Raw genomic sequence first — 17321 nt, 5'->3', positions numbered from 1 at the left:
TCTAAAAGGGAAGAGAGTTTAAAGTGTGTGTGTGGCTCCTTACCCTGCATCGTTTTGCCAAGGCCTTGTCCCAGCTTCCAGCCATGTTTCTGAAGCAGTCGATGGCCAATGTTGTCCTAGTGGGAGGAAAAAAGGGAAGAAAAACCAAAAATATTCCAATAATAAGAAGCGCTTTTCACACCCTCACATTTTCACACACACGCACACACACAACTGACACAAGCATACACGGCAGCAAGACTACTTAACGGGAAAATCTTTACTCTCCTCTTCGTCGTCATGATCTACTGTACTGCGTATCGTAAACTTCTAAACTCTTTAAAGTCAGAACTCCTTGTCAGAGGAAAAGAAAGTGAAGGAAAGGGAGACGGGGAAAAGTGGAACAAGGAACGAGAGGAGGAAAGGAGTAGTCACAGGTTTCTCTGCTGTTAAAAAGTACCCTGAACGAAGGGGTTTAGGATTACTATTAAAAGAGAGCTCTCTGTAAAACTAAGCAGAATCTTTCAAGTGCTTGCGCTAAAGCCTTAAACCTGATCTATACGGTAAGTGATGCGTTCTTCATTTCACCAAACAGTGGACTTAAAACAGCCAGCACACAAACTGCAGGAAAAAAAACTCTGAGTCTACTGATTCACCTTCAGTTTCAGAGTAAGGAAGAAAAAAAAAAGAAAGCACGGTTATATATGTGCAGTTACATCACGGCACGTACATACATATATAAGCCGCGTCGGAGAGGGAGAGAGAGAGAGAGAGATTAATATGCAAACAAACGAAAGAAAAAAGTAATATAGAAGCAATACAACACCTTGCATCAACATAAAAACTTCCACAAGCTTTCCGTGAGTTCACCATGACAACAGAACCACCACGAAACATAAAGTATGCAGCCAACAAGAGATCGAGACAGAGAGAGAGAGGGAGTGAGAGAAAGAAAAGGGAGGGAAAAAATGGAAAGATAGTCAGAGAGAAAGAGACAGAGGCCTCGGGTTACCATTAGGAGGCCCAATGTATGTGCACGTGTGTGGGCGTGGGAGAGGGGACAACAAACAGACAACAAAAAAATAAAAAATAAAAAAGAGAGAGAGAGAGAGTGTCGGGATAAGATACTGTTCTAACACTTGATATTGGGAAAAAAAATAAAAAATTAAAATGCAACACTATTCCATTACGTCAAACTACGACAAGCCAAAATAATTGATGCTAATCATTCCAAGCACACAGAATGGAGAAAAAAAAAATAAAAATAAAAACCAACAACTGCGTGTAACAATCTAGAAACAAAAAGTAATCATGAGAAATGTGGAGAAGAAAAAAATAAAATAAAAAAGGTGATTACCAAAACCATAAAACCAGCATGCAGCTTTTTTGTTAAATCCACTTTAACAAAAAGGAGGCGGCGGTGTTAGTACGGAGCGTATACTGAAGCGTATACAGGGAGGAAAAAAGGAACCGTGGATGGTAGTTAGAGATGAGAGCAGGCACGGGAACGCACAAGCTTGTCTAAACTGAGGACACAGGCGAGGGAGAACAAGGGGGCGAGGTTAGACCGAAGCAGGCCGAGCCATGAGGACGTGGGTCGTAGAGTCAGAAGGCGTGAGCGGTGAACGATAGTTAGTGCATGACGATTGGGTGGATGTGGTCACCGGCACAAAACACGCCTCTGCATCAGCACCTCTACACGTGATGAGTATTCTGATTATTATTTAAGTGGAGCTGAAATCGACTCTGCTCAAGCGTCGAAACGTAACTTGTATGTATCGGAAAAATAGGGAGTCGTGTGGTTATAAACCTGTCCGACGTGCCCCGTGTGGCTCGGGATATCCAGGCACTTCTTCCAAATAAGTCTGTATATCTCGTGCTGATCCGATTACAAGCTGAAGAAAAGGAAGACGAGAGAGGAGCCTGGGAGATTTTCTAGAGGGGGGGGGGGGGGGGCCCGTGGAGACCGAGTTAATGTCGGCATCGAGACCGGATCTTGAAGGGAAAGATAAGCGTTGTGGTGCCTTTTTTCCCCTCCATTCATCAGCTGTGCACATTCTTGCAGTAAGCATTGCACCAAAGGGCCTGCAATGCAGTGGTTCTGCAGCACGCAGAGAGGGAGAGAGAGGGGGGGGGGGGAGAGAGAGAGAGAAAGGGAGAGAGATACAGAGAGAGAGGGAGAGAGAGATGAGAGAGAGAGAGAGAGAGAGAGAGAGAGGGAGAAAGAGGGGGAAAGAGAGGGAGAAGGAGAGAGGCAGAGAAAGAAAGAGAGTAAGAGGGGAGAGAGAGAGAGAGAGAGAGAGAGAGAGAGAGAGAGAGAGAGAGAGAGATTGATTAATAGGACAGGAACTGCATTTGAATGGGGAGAGGGCAGAGATGACCTCATACTCCCTAGAAATCCACCCTACATTCAAGCCAATCACAGAAGAAAAGGCTGATATAATTTTTCACGTAGCCAATCAGAGTGAGCTATACCAGGCTCTGTGAGGGAGCCGGAGGCACTGACAAGCAGATGTTTTGCGGTGTGACCAGGACAAGCGAGGCGGGTTTTGGGCGGATGAACAGATGAATGCGCTAAAATAAAAACAGACAGATGAGAGGCAACAACGCCAAAGAGTCCAACAGCAGTGCAAGTGGAGTGAAAACATGTCCATACGAACCTGGCTTTTAAAACCCTGGCCTGTCAAAAGAACAGTCAAACGTCATACAAAACGGAAGAAAACGGCCAGACTCTACATCTCTCTACTAGTGCAAATGCCCCCCCCCACACACACACACACACACTACATTACGACAGTGACAGTGTCAGATAACACAATCCCACTGTCAGCCTGTAGTAGAATAAAATAATAAAAAAAATTATTATATTGTCCAAACAGGTACACTCACTCCCACAAGGATAGTGTTTAATGGATGGAGGGAGAGGGAGAGAGAGAGATAGAGAGAGAGAGAGGGAGGTGTGCAATGTGCTGCTAATAACCCAATGAGAGGGGACTGTAAGAAGAAGTAGGGAGAATGGAGGGGGTTTTAGGAGACTAAAGCAAGAGGAGAGGTCTAAACGGGGAGAGAGAGAGAGAGAGAGAGAGAGAGATGTACATGGCAGTATATATGTTGCTGAAGCTATTTAAATTTTATCTCACCTCGTTTTCAAATGCTTAGCATCGAGAACTCTCGACGATTAAAACCAAATCGCTTCACTTTATGCTTGAAGCGGAGATAAACTTAGCACTTGTGTCGAAACTAAATTAGCTTCTTAACGCTTGCAAAACAGCTGAACACGTTTTGTAAGTGCTGCTGTTCGATTCTGAATCCGATTGGTTCGGGATGAGCGCATTATTTTTGTATAACAGATACACGGCTCAGACAGAACTCCAGGTTAATGGCGATACGGTTGTTCTACGATATACGTAAAAATAATACGTTAAAAATAAACGACGTATAAAAAAAAAAGTGCTGCAACTTAACGTATTTATTTAACGTTTATGGATTGTCTATAAATGCCTATGCCTGAGTCCATTTCAGAGACAGATAGAATGAGAAAAAGATAAGGGGGGGGGGGGGTGAGGGAATGACTATCACAGCTGTAACGAAAGTGATTGTGTATTGGACGTCACGCTACAGATATATTTAGAAGTCAAAATATATTGCATTGATGATAAAATGTGTGAGGTGTTGCATGCTGGAGTAACACACTGCAGACTGTGCTGATGTACAAAAATAAATGTGCATCATCGTTTAAGGATAAGGAAAATCCCACCATGTATCTTTGTGGTACTGTTTGGAGTTCCCCTGCACTCTATTTACTGAAGAGTAACATCCCGAAATGGTGCAGCCTGATGGAGTGAGAGGTTCCGGCTCCAAAGTGGAGTTTCCACGGCAGATGGAAAATGACTTCCGACCTTTCCTCTACAGAACATTCTTGGATTCAGCTTTCAAATGCTGTGTGTATGTGTGTCTGTGTGTGTGTTTAATTTTACCTGGACTTCAAGAGTCAAAACGGCTTTCCAACCTAACACGAGCCTAGTGGCCAAGACTTACTTTTTTAAAGGATGCCTGAAAACACTGATGGAATAAATTTTGCTTTCATCTGTAAACTCCCTTAATTTCCCTTAATGTGCTTCAGATTCCCAAAACCAATCAAGACAAACAGTGAAGCTGTGTGTGTGTGTGTGTGTGTGTGTGTGTGTGTGTGTGTGTGTGTGTGTTGTTGTGGTCAAAGAAAGATGTATGTATAGAAGTGCAGATACCTGAGATTAGATGCGTGTCTGTGTGTGTGTGTGTGGTTGTGGTCAAAGAAAGATGTATAGAAGTGCAGATACCTGAGATTAGATGTGTGTGTGTGTTGTTGGGGACAAAGAAAGATGTATAGAAGTGCCGATACCTGAGATTAGACGAGCGTGTGTGTGTGTGTGTGTGTGTGTCTCTTAGAGATCTAACATTACAGCTGCCCAGTGCACATCTCCCATGTCTCTGAGGTTATTTGTGACGAACATAAAAGAGAGATTACATAATTGGAGATGAGATACAAGTATGACTGCTACCGAGATAGCACATGCAAAAGAAACTAAATATGTTGAAAGAAAAAGCAAAAGAAGAGATAAAAGCATCAAAGAGAGAAGAAAAGAGGAAGAAAATGTGGAAAGAGTTGGATAAAAAAAGTATTCCGGTTTAACAGAACCACAGACCTCTAACTGCCTATAGATCACACACAATGTGCGGCATTAAAAGGGGCGCAGAGAAGTAAGAGTTGGACACACACACACACGCTCTCTACGTGGTCGTCGCTGTCGCAGCGGACGGGTGAAAAAATAATAGCGCTGGCGTTTCCTGCTGTGGGTCCAGGTTCCAGAGCAGGACACTGAAGGACAAATCCATGTTCGGTATGTAAATCTGCAGATTAACTGATATGGCCAAACTCAAATCGAGTCCTTATTAGGTATGGTTTTATAACAGTGACTGTCATCACAACAGGCACTGCAGAGTCTCTGTATTGGTCTGTGTGTGTGTGTGTGTGTGTGTGTGTGTGTGTGTGTGTGTGTGTGTGTGATGACTCTGCTCTCTGCGTCCCCCCATAGACAATAGCGCAGGAGCACAAATCTCTTCAGTCAGCCAGCTGCCAGGCCACGTCTCCGTTCTCCTGCTCTCTCTCTCTCTCTCTCTTTGCCATCCACTCCAAACTAAAAATAATACTATAAACTAACCTTTTCTCTTTTACAGATACGAGCCGCCAGAAATTTATTTTAAAATCAGCGACCCGTAAAACACGCTGGCTGATTTCTACTTTTCTACTAGAACCAGATCATGAATGCAAACATAAGCTTTTAGTCAATAAATAGATTATTTAATTCAGGTACGGTGTAAAACGCCAAATTGGACAATGAGACAAAAATGTCAAAATCACAAATCTCTGGAAAAAATAGTAGTAGAAAAATACACTACAGTATAAATAATAATAATAATAATAATAATAATAATAATAATAATAATAATAATAATAATAAAAAATGTAAAAAATTACGGATGTTTTTTTTTAAATAAATAAATAAAAAGTGCATTTTTTTCCTTTAGAAAAATAAAAACATACTGTAACAAAAATTAAGAATTTTACTTTAGCGAGAAAACATGCGTTTTAAAAAAATATGGTTTAAAAAAAATGCTAAAAAAAAAAAAAATCACCACCACATTGTCCAGCCCTAAATAGAGCTACTACTTATTTCTTAACAAATGTATCCGTTTAATATCAGAACTGCTAGCTGTAACCGTTAAGGTTTTTAATTCGCATGTACGCTGCGTTATGCTAAAGCACGAATCGACGATCATGATAACGTACCGTTTCGTTTCATGACAATTTTTTTTTTTTTTGGAAGGTTTTACATCACATACTGGAGCAGAGAGAGCTATATAGAGATGAGGAGAACAGTCAGGCATACTTGACTCTAGATGAAGAACAAAAAAATCTCCAAAAAAAGAAAAAGAAAGAAAGAAAGAAAGAAAGAAAGAAAGAAAAAAGGCTGCCTGCGATATTATCTACATGCCTAATCAGCGAATAATGCAGTCCCAGTTGCACAAGCACCATGCCAGCACATAATGACAGAGGGTACTGTACACCGAATCACTGTGTTGGAGAGAGAGAGAGAGAGAGAGAGAGAGAGAGAGAGAGAGAGGCAGAACATGTGTGAGAGAGACAGAAAAGGTGTGTGCGAGGGACAGAGACAGAGATATAGAAAGACAGAGTGAGATAAGCGTTACAAGGAGCCCCTAAAGAGACAGGAGTAGGAGAGCAGAGCGTGCAGATACAAACCGGGTCAGAGCTGCTTAGCTAATTGGGGCCAATTCGCTGCGGGAGAGAAATGTCGAACACCCCAAGTTGTGTACAATACTGTAAATATCTGAAATTACTGTCCTACACAGACACTAACACAAAAACAAAACATATACACAGATCACTGGAGTGCAATCACACACACACACACACACACACTAGTAGCCATTATACATACCACACACACACACACACGATCACTTTGTGGAGTGGAGAACACACTTAACATACAACGCAACCGACATAAAAGGGATTCTGACGATCGTACGTTCGTCTGTTTTCAGAAGGTTTTAAGCGATATGAAAGAACAAATTTTGACGACGGAGTACTGGAGAAGTTTCTGGGCAGTGTAAGCAACACTAAAGCTGTGAAGTAGGTTCATGGAAGGTCTTTAGCTGAAAGGGTCACTCCGTAGCCTGCACGGGAGCTACTACAGTGGTAAAGGTGGTACAGCACACTTTCACGTGCGAACGCGAATGCTATTGTCCGATGCGACGAGTTACGCGAGCGATGAAATTAAACGAATTCATGAATACAGTGGATACAAAACCGGAGGTCGTTTCCAACATTCAGGTCCACGCCTACGTGGACCTGAACTGCGTGGACCTTCAAGATCTTTACCATTGCTGAAGCATGGTGGTGGCAGCATCATGCTATGGAGACTGGAGCTCTAAGCGAAATAGATGGAATCATGGATAGCTCCAAAAAAAAAACGAAGGTTGAGCGAAATAAGAATCGACAAATCGAGATGTTTCGTCAATATACTTTTATCCAAAATAGTGCCGTATTCTGTGAAACTTGCATTAAATATTCGTTGTATAATTAAACATTAGAAAACATATTAGAAATTTAATATTTGTTTTTCATTTAAATACTTAAAATTATTTTTACAGGTGGTGTACAGACATTTTTATATCCACTGTAAACAATTAAATAGATCCAGTTTGCAATTCTCCGAACGGAGGGTACGGTTTTGTAACGGTGGCATAGATTTGTGTTTGCAGTGCGCTAGCAAACAAGGTCCTTCGGTGACTTATCTCAAAGGCTCTCGTTAAGAGCAAACACAAATGGGGTGTGAACCTTCCTGTGAATACTGCTCCTTAAAAAGGTTTAGCTTTGTGTTGATAAAAGATGCGGACGTTATACCGTTTCCAAACAGCTGCGTTTTTGTTCGTTTGCGTCGACCAAACATATATATATTTAATTAATAAATAAATAAACAAATAAACAAATACGCGGGGACAATGTGTCATCCACTCCACGCTTTTTTTTTTTTTTTTAAATCGATAAACATGTCACAATGACAGAGACGGGTCACGAGCATGACCTTGTACGCTTACAGATAACATCATCTGTCACACGCTCTTCCACATACACACAGCACTCATATCTGTGATCAAAATGTAAAACTGTGTGCGGTTGATCACAGTGATTGGTACAATCCGTCAGCTCTCCTCTCCTCCGTCGTGTGACTAGGCTAACGACAATGAGAGAGGGGAGAGAGAGCTGGGAAGGATTTTAGGGACATAAATCACAAGTAAAAGGGGGAGCGGAGATTTTTTTTTACTGTCTTTAAAAATCAGGGCGACGTGACAATGACAAGGGGCGGGGCTGACAGCAGAGGAGGTGTGGCTATAAATTCTTGACTGCACCAATCATCCACTCGTACACACAAACAGTCGTGGATCTAATGCGATGGGATGAGGTGAGGGATGCGACCTTACCGGTTCTATGGGCTTGTCCAGGGAGGCCTGTTCCAACTCCAACTGGCCCTCGTCATACTGGTCAAAGTGATTCCCGCCCTGCAGACACGAAGAGTAGAGATGCGTTTAACCAAAAAAAAAAAAAAAAACAGCTGAAAATAAAGTATCGAGCTGATACCAGAACAAAAAGTTGAGGGGATTTGAGGGGAGGAAAAAAAAGGAACAGGAATAAAGATTTGAATTTTCTTAAAACTGGAAATAATTTTTTTAATTCCTTTTATTACGTAGTTACGCTTCATTACATTTGCAGTGACTGTAAAGTGCGGGTTATTAAATTCTGCTAATTGTTCACAGCCACGTATTTTCTGATACATATTTTTTGATTCACATCCGAGGATATTCGAGGTTTCGTTGTCTGCGAGTGGAAAAAAATGGCATCTCTTATTTATTCCTTACTTACTTTCAATGACTGTGTTATTCAGAAAACGGAGAGAATCCCAAAAAGCCTGAGCTCACAGACAGAAGTATTTCCTACCAAGAGTGGTCGTGTTATCGTAGACTCCCTCGATCGGTCTGTCACGACTGGGTCGCGTGTTCTGAAGTGGACGGGTTTCTAATAAAATTCCATCTCTTCGTTATATTAAAGCCTGATTCACACAGGATTAATATTTATTTTTACTTTACAGATGAAACTGCATTGTGTCCCTGTCTAAGGTGCATTAACGTAAACCTATGATTTCCTGACTTCCTGACACAGGGTTATATTAAAAAGTGTTAAAAGTGCAAACAAAACATTTTACATTAAGAAAAAGCTGGTAAACCGATTCATCTTAGTGAAGTACAGTTTCACGAGACATTCTGCAGCCAGGTCGATCGATCACGTGACGTAGGCGCTGAACCTCAATGACATTCCAAAGACAAATCGGTCATTCGAATCCCTGCCCTCATCTCATCTACATTTAAACCGCCCTAACCGGCTCCCGCTCCCACGCCACACACAAGAGCCAAAACCCTGGAAGCATTTACTTAAATGACTTCAAACTGTTACCATTTTTAATCTGAATTGTGGTGCCGAGGGCCACAAATTACCGTGATTTATCACACTGATAAGGACACTCCCTGCGGTGACACACGAGCACAGATTAGGCTCGGCGTGGCCGTATGCTCCACGGAGTCCCTCGTCCGAGGGCGTGAACGGTCTCACTGAAGGCCTCGTCTATTCGCCTGCCAACATCCCTTATAAATAAACACAGACTAGAGATTAAACACTGCCTGTCTTGTGACATGGGGGCGATGTGGTAGCTTAGTGGTTAAGGTGCTGGACTACCAATCGGAAGGTTTTGAGTTCGATTCCCTGGTCCGCTGTCGGGGCCCTTAGCAAGACCTTAACCATCGATTATTATATAAAATGAGATAAAAAAAAATGTAAGTCGCTCTGGATAAGAAGGGCGTCTGTAAATGTGACATACACAATCATCGATGTCCCACAAACTAGGACCAGTTTTCTTCCCTACTCCAAGACAGAGAATGAAGACTATTTCATGGCGGCGGGTTTCATCCGAACTGAAGTGTGTTTTAGCACTTCAACACTGACTCCGAGTAATGTTTTAATAATTTCTATATAAAAAAAATTGATTCTCATTATTAACAACTCACATAAACTGCTATACAAATGTTCGGGAGAAAAATCAACTGATTTAAATTTAAAAGATGGTTAAGAAACAGCAGCTCGGGTCTCCGTTCCAGGTCGCTTCAAAACCTCAGAAAGGCAGATGACTGAAAGAGCCATGAGTATAAACCTTCTACATTGACGTACATGTCTTGTACTTTAGGTAAAAGTCTGAGGCATTTCCCTGCTACATGTCTAATGGGACTACATGAGGGATCAAACGAGCCAAAGGTTAGCTTTAAAATGGCTGGGGAAATGGATTTTAAAAAAAAAAACTCGCAAGAAATCCCAGCTAAGTGGAAAACTTTAGATTGAAGCCACGGTGGTCTGGCATATGAAAAGTGCTTCTGTTGCACAAGGCAGAGCCAAAATAACTTTCCTGCTCACGAAATCAACACGAAGACAGACAGTATTGAGATTATGAAGCTGCATAATGACTAATTTGTTGCTACAATATTTCAACGTGCCAGCGTACAGACCGCACCTTGATACGCTTCAAACCAAGCACCGCGCTTCCCGTCAACTTTTGGAAAATCTAGTTATTTGACATTTACTAAAATTAGCTATTTACAATCTTGAGAACAGGAACAGTGTTAAGACTTGCATGACTTGCACGTTTGCTACTAACCGACACTGAATATAAAACACTCCAAGTGTCCGTACGTCATCAAAGCTCCGACCAAGTCTCTACCCTTAACGGGCGCTGCAGAGGAGGATGGAGAGTTCAGATGTTTCTGCTTCAAAGAGTGATTTCAAAAAGTGTTGCTCTGACTCTCTAGAGTCTTTAGAGGCATAGTCATGCAGGAACAAATACGGCTTCCGATATCAACCTCAAACGTACTCTGATTAGCAAACTATATTTTATATAATGTTTTTCTCCTGCGTGCCTAAAATTTAAGAAAAGAAACCCTGCGCTAAATTTTAAAGAGATCACGAGAACTGATGCGGCCTTGAATAAGAAAATTCTATGTTGCTTGAACATTTTTACTTAATAGAGCAGAGAAGATTCATGAACTCTAAAAAGCATTAATGTATGTTAGGATTGAGACAACAAGGATGATGGCAACACGAGTCACTGATCGAGTCAGAAGAATTAAATGTCTGTCAGAATACATGGCGTCTGCAGGCAATAAAAGGGTTGCGTTTCCATTTTCAACCAAGTTTGGATCGATCTCTGATTAGACGACTCGTTAAAATGACCTGACTAATGTCCTTTTTGTGCTGTCAAAATAGCTCTGACCCATCATGACTTGCTGTGGTATCTAGCACCAAGATGTTGACAGCTGATTTATGTCCTTTACAGTGCGACTTTTGGGCCTCCAAAGATCACACTTGTAGTCTAGCGTCACAATTTGGCCCTCGTCAGAGTTTCGCACATCTTTACGCGTTGCCCGTTTTTCCAGGCTTCCAGCACATCAACTCAGAACTTTGCCACTTGCTCCTAATATAACCCACCCAAGGTCAGTGGCTTTATATTTATGATTGTTAATAAATTGTATACGAAGTCCTTAGCTCTGTTGTTTTATGTAGCCTTATGTATGGTCCCGGAGAAAGGTTGTTTTATTCAAAAATCTAAAAATCAAAAAAATCTAAAATCAACTTTTATTTCAAAATCAAATTTTATTTGTCACATACAAATACATACAGACTACATACAGAGCACGACATGCAGTGAAATGCTTTTTACGTCTGTCCGGTACTCAATCGTAAAAGGAATTGAGTTAAGGATAATTTAATACGTGTTTACTTCTCCAGCTCTCTCAGCATGCATGCTGTTTGTGCCGTTAGTGGCATTAGCATGGTTAGCTGCAGCCTCGAAGCGAGCGATGTTTAGCTCGTCTGCCATAGAAGCGTCCGCATTCCCCATTCTAGAAGCTGGGGTGTTATATAGTCCATAATGTTCCTTAGTCCCTGCCACAGGCTCCTAGAGCCACCATGTTGGAACTGTGACTCTAGTTTCCCCTCATAGCGCCCCTTTGCTTCCTTCACTGCTCTGCGCACACTAAGACGCAGCCTTGTTGTCGTCCATGTCCCCGGTGGTGAGCCCCGTGTTGTAGGCAGCGGAGCGGGATCTCGGTGCATAGCGGATGGTTTTATCCACCCATGGTTTCTGGTTGGGAAACTTTCTGATGGCGGTTTTCTGCACCGCATCATCCGCTAGGTTCCCGATGAATCCCCCAACCACTTCTGTAAACATGTTGACATCATCAGAGCTGCGCCTGAACATGTCAGTCCAGTGCGCGACCTCCCTATGAACCGGAGCTTCCTGTTTCAGCCTTTGTTTTTATACAGGCATGAGGAAGATGGCGGCATGGTCCGATTTCCCAAACGGTGGACGTGATTGTGCCTTGTAGCTTTTCTTGAACGGTGTGTAGCAGTGGTCCAGTGTCCTTTCACTGTTTCCTTGATGTGCTGCTGAAACTTCGGTAGTGCATGCTTGAGGCTGGCACTGTTAAAATCTCCCACCACAATGAGCGCAGCGCCCCGATGCTGTTTTTGGTGTAGTGTTAGTCTCATGCAAGTCCGTGTCCGCTTGAAGTGGAATATAAACGCCACTGACTATTTGATGGTCAGTATGGTCAGTATTTCGATGCTTGTGCTGTCGCACCAGTGGTTGTTCACCATCAGACACACTCCACCTCCCCTTGACTTCCCTGACTCCAGTGTTCTGTCCATGCGGTAAACCGAGAACAACTCGGCCGGCTGGATTGCGTGGTCCAGGACCGCTGGGTTCAGCAAAGTCTCGGTGAACCTAACAGGATTGGATTGGATTGTTGGCTAACAGCATACTAAGTAAGGGAGCGCGGTGTGCGTGTGCACTCAGCCTGTTCTTGACGACGGCTCGTTTCCCTTGTGGACACCGGTACAGGTCGCTTCCTTTGTTCTCCCACAGGATCTCGCTCGGCCAGCATGGGTGCGGGTTTAAAAGCGAGTGGATTGTACACCAATAGATATAAGAGTGGCTCGGCACTAATTATTTCACTGTGTACCGTGTCAGCTATGTGTGTTTGAAATGACAATAAAAGCTTCATGACTTAAAGTTTAATAAACTGCCATCAATTTACACGGCACCTTTCTTACACCCAAGGTCGCATTATTATAACAAGAGTGGGGGAAAAAACACACACACGGTCATCCAAAGTTGCCCGGATCTAATTTCAGTGCCGTAGTCACTCATAGTCTGCTAACAGTATAACCACACAGACTGTGTGTGCTTACACTCCTGACTTCTGCCGAATTTGTGGGTTAACGAGTAAACAAACCAAAAACCTGACGGCTGTAGCTAAAGCAGACTAGTAGTATTTTTGATGCAATACTTTTGAGCTGTAATGATTATTCACAACAGACATGGCGTAGGTCACACCCCTTCTTTTCCCACTGTTCTAACTCGACAAGCTATATTATCAATCAGCGACAGGTAGGAGGCATGATAGGATGATGGCATAAGCCTACTGTACATCTGTGTAACTCATCACAGAAACTGAAGCACACTGAAAAGGCCAAACAGGAAGAGAATGCAACGTCAACAGAAGCCTTAGACAGATAAGCTTGTCTGCTCTGACCTTCAGGAGGCACTTTCAAATGATCAGCAAGCTTAAAGTTTCAGTAAGGCAGATGGCTTTGGCGTAGACTCGACACCCACTCGAGCGTCGATCGGAATATCCGACTCGTGCGTTTACTTGGTCGTAAAAGTCTGTGTGTCCAAAATGCTCTGTTCGCTGATGGATTGTCACAAATGACAATATCGCACGTGGCCCTAGGGCAGGACTTAGAGCTGTTAACATGACCACTGTTCTGCCTGAGGAATGCCACAGCTGTGCCAATCTCCAGACAAAAACCTCTGACTACTGAATATAGAGAATCCTCAATCAAGGTCATGCAAAGAAAGCAAAACAAAACAAACTGGCAATAAGCAGGCTGCACGATGGGTATTAAAGGGAAAAAAATTAAAAGGTGAAACAAGCCTGCAAGCCGAACAGATGAAACATCACTGAGGCTTCGGAAATGCGTCAGAAGGACCGGACATAACAAAATATGAATTGCAAATAAGCACAAATGCACACACACAACCACAATTCTCTGAGGTGAGAGAAAAGTGGCACAGTGAATTGGTATTCTGGCTACCAGCTCTGAAAAACATTGAAATTCAGATAGCAGTTACACAGTGAAGACCTGTGAATCGATATCTCGGAGGAGTAATGATGAATAATAATGAAAAAAGAAAAAATATATATACATTTTTAAATATAGCGATAAACAGTGTACCTTTCGTTCAACTGCTGTTTGATTGTGTAAAGGGGCAGAATTCACACTTTTACTAAACACCACAGAAATACTTTCTTCCCATTTAGAGAGTTAAAACAATATTAGACTAAAACATGCGTGTTTGGCTATCGGCTTTTTAAAGATAGAAACAAGAAAGAAAGAAAAAACCATGCACCCATATTATATTCAACCCACAATAAAGCAGAAAATTGCTCACAGGTTTATACGTTGTGTACGTAAAGTTTTCTCTTATTTTTTAAATAATAACTCCAATTAATTTGTTTTACTTTGCTGCAAGCTTAAAATTAAAAAGCTTTGAGCACTACACAGCATTTCGACAATGCACATGTCCACAAGGCAAACACAACACTTCTCTAAGTCTTCAGCAAGTGACTGTTTTTCTAATGATTTAACTTTCATTTGATGTTGAGAAGTGATTAGCATTGATATAGAACCGGGGACCCTAATTTTGGTTATCGCAAAAAGAAAAAAGCATCTGTTTCCTCCATTAGAGACACAAAAAAAAAAGAACAACAACTGGGCAGTGAAACAAGCTCACACGTTTTGCGAAGAACCGAGCTGAACATTTGTTCAACGTGAAAGACCATCTGTCTGCAGATAACAGCGTCTCATCGAGGCCTCTCTCTGAGTTAGGTGGCTGAAAAGCTGAATTTACAAACTCGTGTCACCGTGTGGGCAGCTAAACAAGCAACAAGCGCGGCAGAACGAGCAGAAAAACGTTTTCACAGCACCTACATGTCAGGATATCAATCCTTGGGTTTCTTTGCGCTCATTTATGCACAAACATTTGGTGTGGGTCAAATGTTTCATCTTTAATACAAACTGAGGAGGTAATTTTTAAAATTGGTGTATTTAAAGCAAACACTCGAGCACTGTTCCAATGAAACACTTCAACTCAACACAGGAACAGGTAAATATACACGGGATAAGCTCCAAGTCTAAATGGAAGACCATTTTAGCATTATAAGCACGAACTTGCAAATCAGCTATGCAAAAGCATGAAAACAAGAGAGGCATTGTAATGGGTAAAGCCAAGGAGGACTCGTTCAGCATACAAAACAGGACCAAGCTTTAAATTATACAACTTCCAGGTTTGCAGTGTTCGTGCCCTTTGTCACTAGGTCCGGTTTCTGCGTAAGGTCCCTTAAGCGACATGTCCAGCACTTGACACGGCTCTCCGTCTCGTAACGCTGCTACTGAGTTGCACTCGCGTGAGCCGATAACCACGAGCTAACCAACTGATCACTGCTGTTACCAACAACTAATCACTAATGTTTCTAGCAGTCCATAACTAAGCACCACCGATTCCACCGATCACCAACGTTTCTAACAGTCCGTAACTAATCACCACCGATTCTACCAATCACTGATCACCAATGTTTCTAACAGTCTGTACCTAATCACCACCAATTCTACCGACCACCAACGTTTCTAACAGTCCGTAACTAATCACCACCGATTCTACCCATCACTGATCACCAACGTTTCTAACAATCTGTAACTAATCACCACCGATTCTACCGACCACCAACGTTTCTAAAAGTCCGTAACTAATCACCATCGATTCTACCGACCACTGATCAACGTTTCTAACAGTCTGTAACTTATCACCACCGTTTCTAACAGTCTGTAACTAATCACCAGCGATTCCACCAATCACTGATCACCAATGTTTCATGACAACCACATCATCCCTCACACACTTTCAAACCCTCTCATTCTCCGTCCGTAACACATTCCCTTCAGTGTCCGGACCCCAAAGCCCTCACTCGATAACAGAACTTCATTTGCTTTGTATTCTTGTATACAAATCGTTTAAAATGAATTAAGAGGATTTGCTCCTGGAACAAAGGGTCTGCGATCTATTATCTGTCATGCAAATAAATAATCCTGAACATTCAATAAATATTCAAACGACGCCTATGACGTCATGGTGGCCATTTCTAGCCCCCGGGCTACTTTTGTTTACCTTAAAAAGACTTGCAGGCTGTCACTAATCCCCCATCACTCGAGCTAATCCAACCCACAGATCCGGCTAGCTTTATTACAAGCTAACTCATCACTGCAGAACGCTAGGCGTCGATTCGTGGGAAGTTTCACTCCCGTTACACATCATTTAAAGCCACACGTTTTTTTTTTGCTTGTTTTTTTACTACTCGCTGAAAACAAAGCGACAACAAAAATAACCACAAACAGCGGGGTGTGTTGTACAGATTAGCGTTAGCCTACGAGCTAACATGTCTGACAGAAGTATTTTATTTGACGTTATCGGTTCAAATTATTGTTTAAAAAAACGTTTAAACCACGCTAAACATATGACAGCTTTGTATTCATACGACCATGTCCCAAAAAAAAACATTATGAAGCCAAATTATTAAACATAATAAAGCCAATTCCGGGTCACTGTCATAGAAACGGTTCGTATTAAAAGCAGGCTAATTGTTTAAGTAAACAGATACATGTTATATCTCAATAACAACTTTTAATCCAAAAGAAATAAAACATACATAAGTTATTTAGAAACAACGCGTTATTTATATAAACTCGTTAGCCGCGTTAGCATCGAAGCTCTTTCTCTAATGCTAGTCTGTCGTACTTAGCTAAACATGTTAGCTAGTCACTGCTTCCAGTGCTACAGAAACGACCTCAATAGAATTACGGTTGCTGCAAAAGGATCTCGGCGTACAAGTCTTGTTTCGTAGTTTCATCCTTATGGTTGTTTATTTTACCTGGAAATCACGTTCCTCGTTGAACCTTGAAAACCTGTCAGCCATTTTGTGCCCTCTCTCTATCTCTCTCGTCGCATTCTGAAGCGCCTGGAACGCCTACAGACCAAGCAGATGAAAGATCTGCCCAATCACAAAACGACTCGAGTTGATTGACGGGTTTATCCTCTAATCAGACACGGAGATAGAATGACTTGCACTAACTGAGCGTATTTATGTCATAAAAACAATCTTGTTTGTGTTTAAAGCGTTTGGTTTTAACACCCTGCTGCAAAGATTTTCACGTTTATTCATCCTTATGCGTGCAAATCGTTTTATTGAATCTTGTGCGTTCTACTTTATTCCTTATTTGGTCAATAATTCGACAAATGTCCGTTGCATTAAATAGAGTTATAAATCTACCTAGAGCGAGCGCCCCCTGGTGGAGTTTCAGGACATTAAACAACCTCATTCATTGTTCTTTTATATAATAATACAAACAGGGTCATAGTAAATAGATATATATTATAATGATAAACGTATCTTATTAGTTATCAGCGTTATAATAAAAAAAATCATGTTAATTTCTTTGAATAAATTTTTTTGCATTCTGAGAGTAATAACAGCCAAACAAAACATTTTTTAATGATGTCAAT

At 41.8% G+C, this 17321-nt stretch overlaps 1 protein-coding gene across 4 annotated transcripts in view; it reads right to left on the bottom strand.

The window, feature by feature from the left end:
- Window positions 1-16814, bottom strand: part of gpatch8 (G patch domain containing 8) — a 31229-nt gene extending 14415 nt beyond the window's left edge. For 2 of the 4 annotated variants that reach the window (XM_047800692.1, XM_047800691.1), the window contains exons 1-5: window positions 16690-16744; window positions 8026-8103; window positions 6281-6316; window positions 2640-2659; window positions 44-116 (exon numbers count right to left, since the gene is read on the bottom strand). Coding sequence is in view for 2 of the 4 variants with exons in the window: in XM_047800691.1 (XP_047656647.1) it covers window positions 44-50 (7 nt within the window). In the remaining 2 variants the exon portion in view is untranslated. Of the gene's footprint in view, window positions 1-43; window positions 117-2639; window positions 2660-6280; window positions 6317-8025; window positions 8104-16689 lie in introns of those variants that run through there. The other 2 variants (XM_027161112.2, XM_047800693.1) reach the window with 2 other exon arrangements.
- Window positions 16815-17321: the final 507 nt, after the last annotated feature.

This window comes from Tachysurus fulvidraco, chromosome 15 (genome assembly GCF_022655615.1).
Source record: "Tachysurus fulvidraco isolate hzauxx_2018 chromosome 15, HZAU_PFXX_2.0, whole genome shotgun sequence".
NCBI classification, from domain to species: Eukaryota; Metazoa; Chordata; class Actinopteri; order Siluriformes; family Bagridae; genus Tachysurus; species Tachysurus fulvidraco.
Note: the sequence above shows the minus strand (reverse complement) of the source record. Positions and strands in the feature narration are given on the sequence as shown.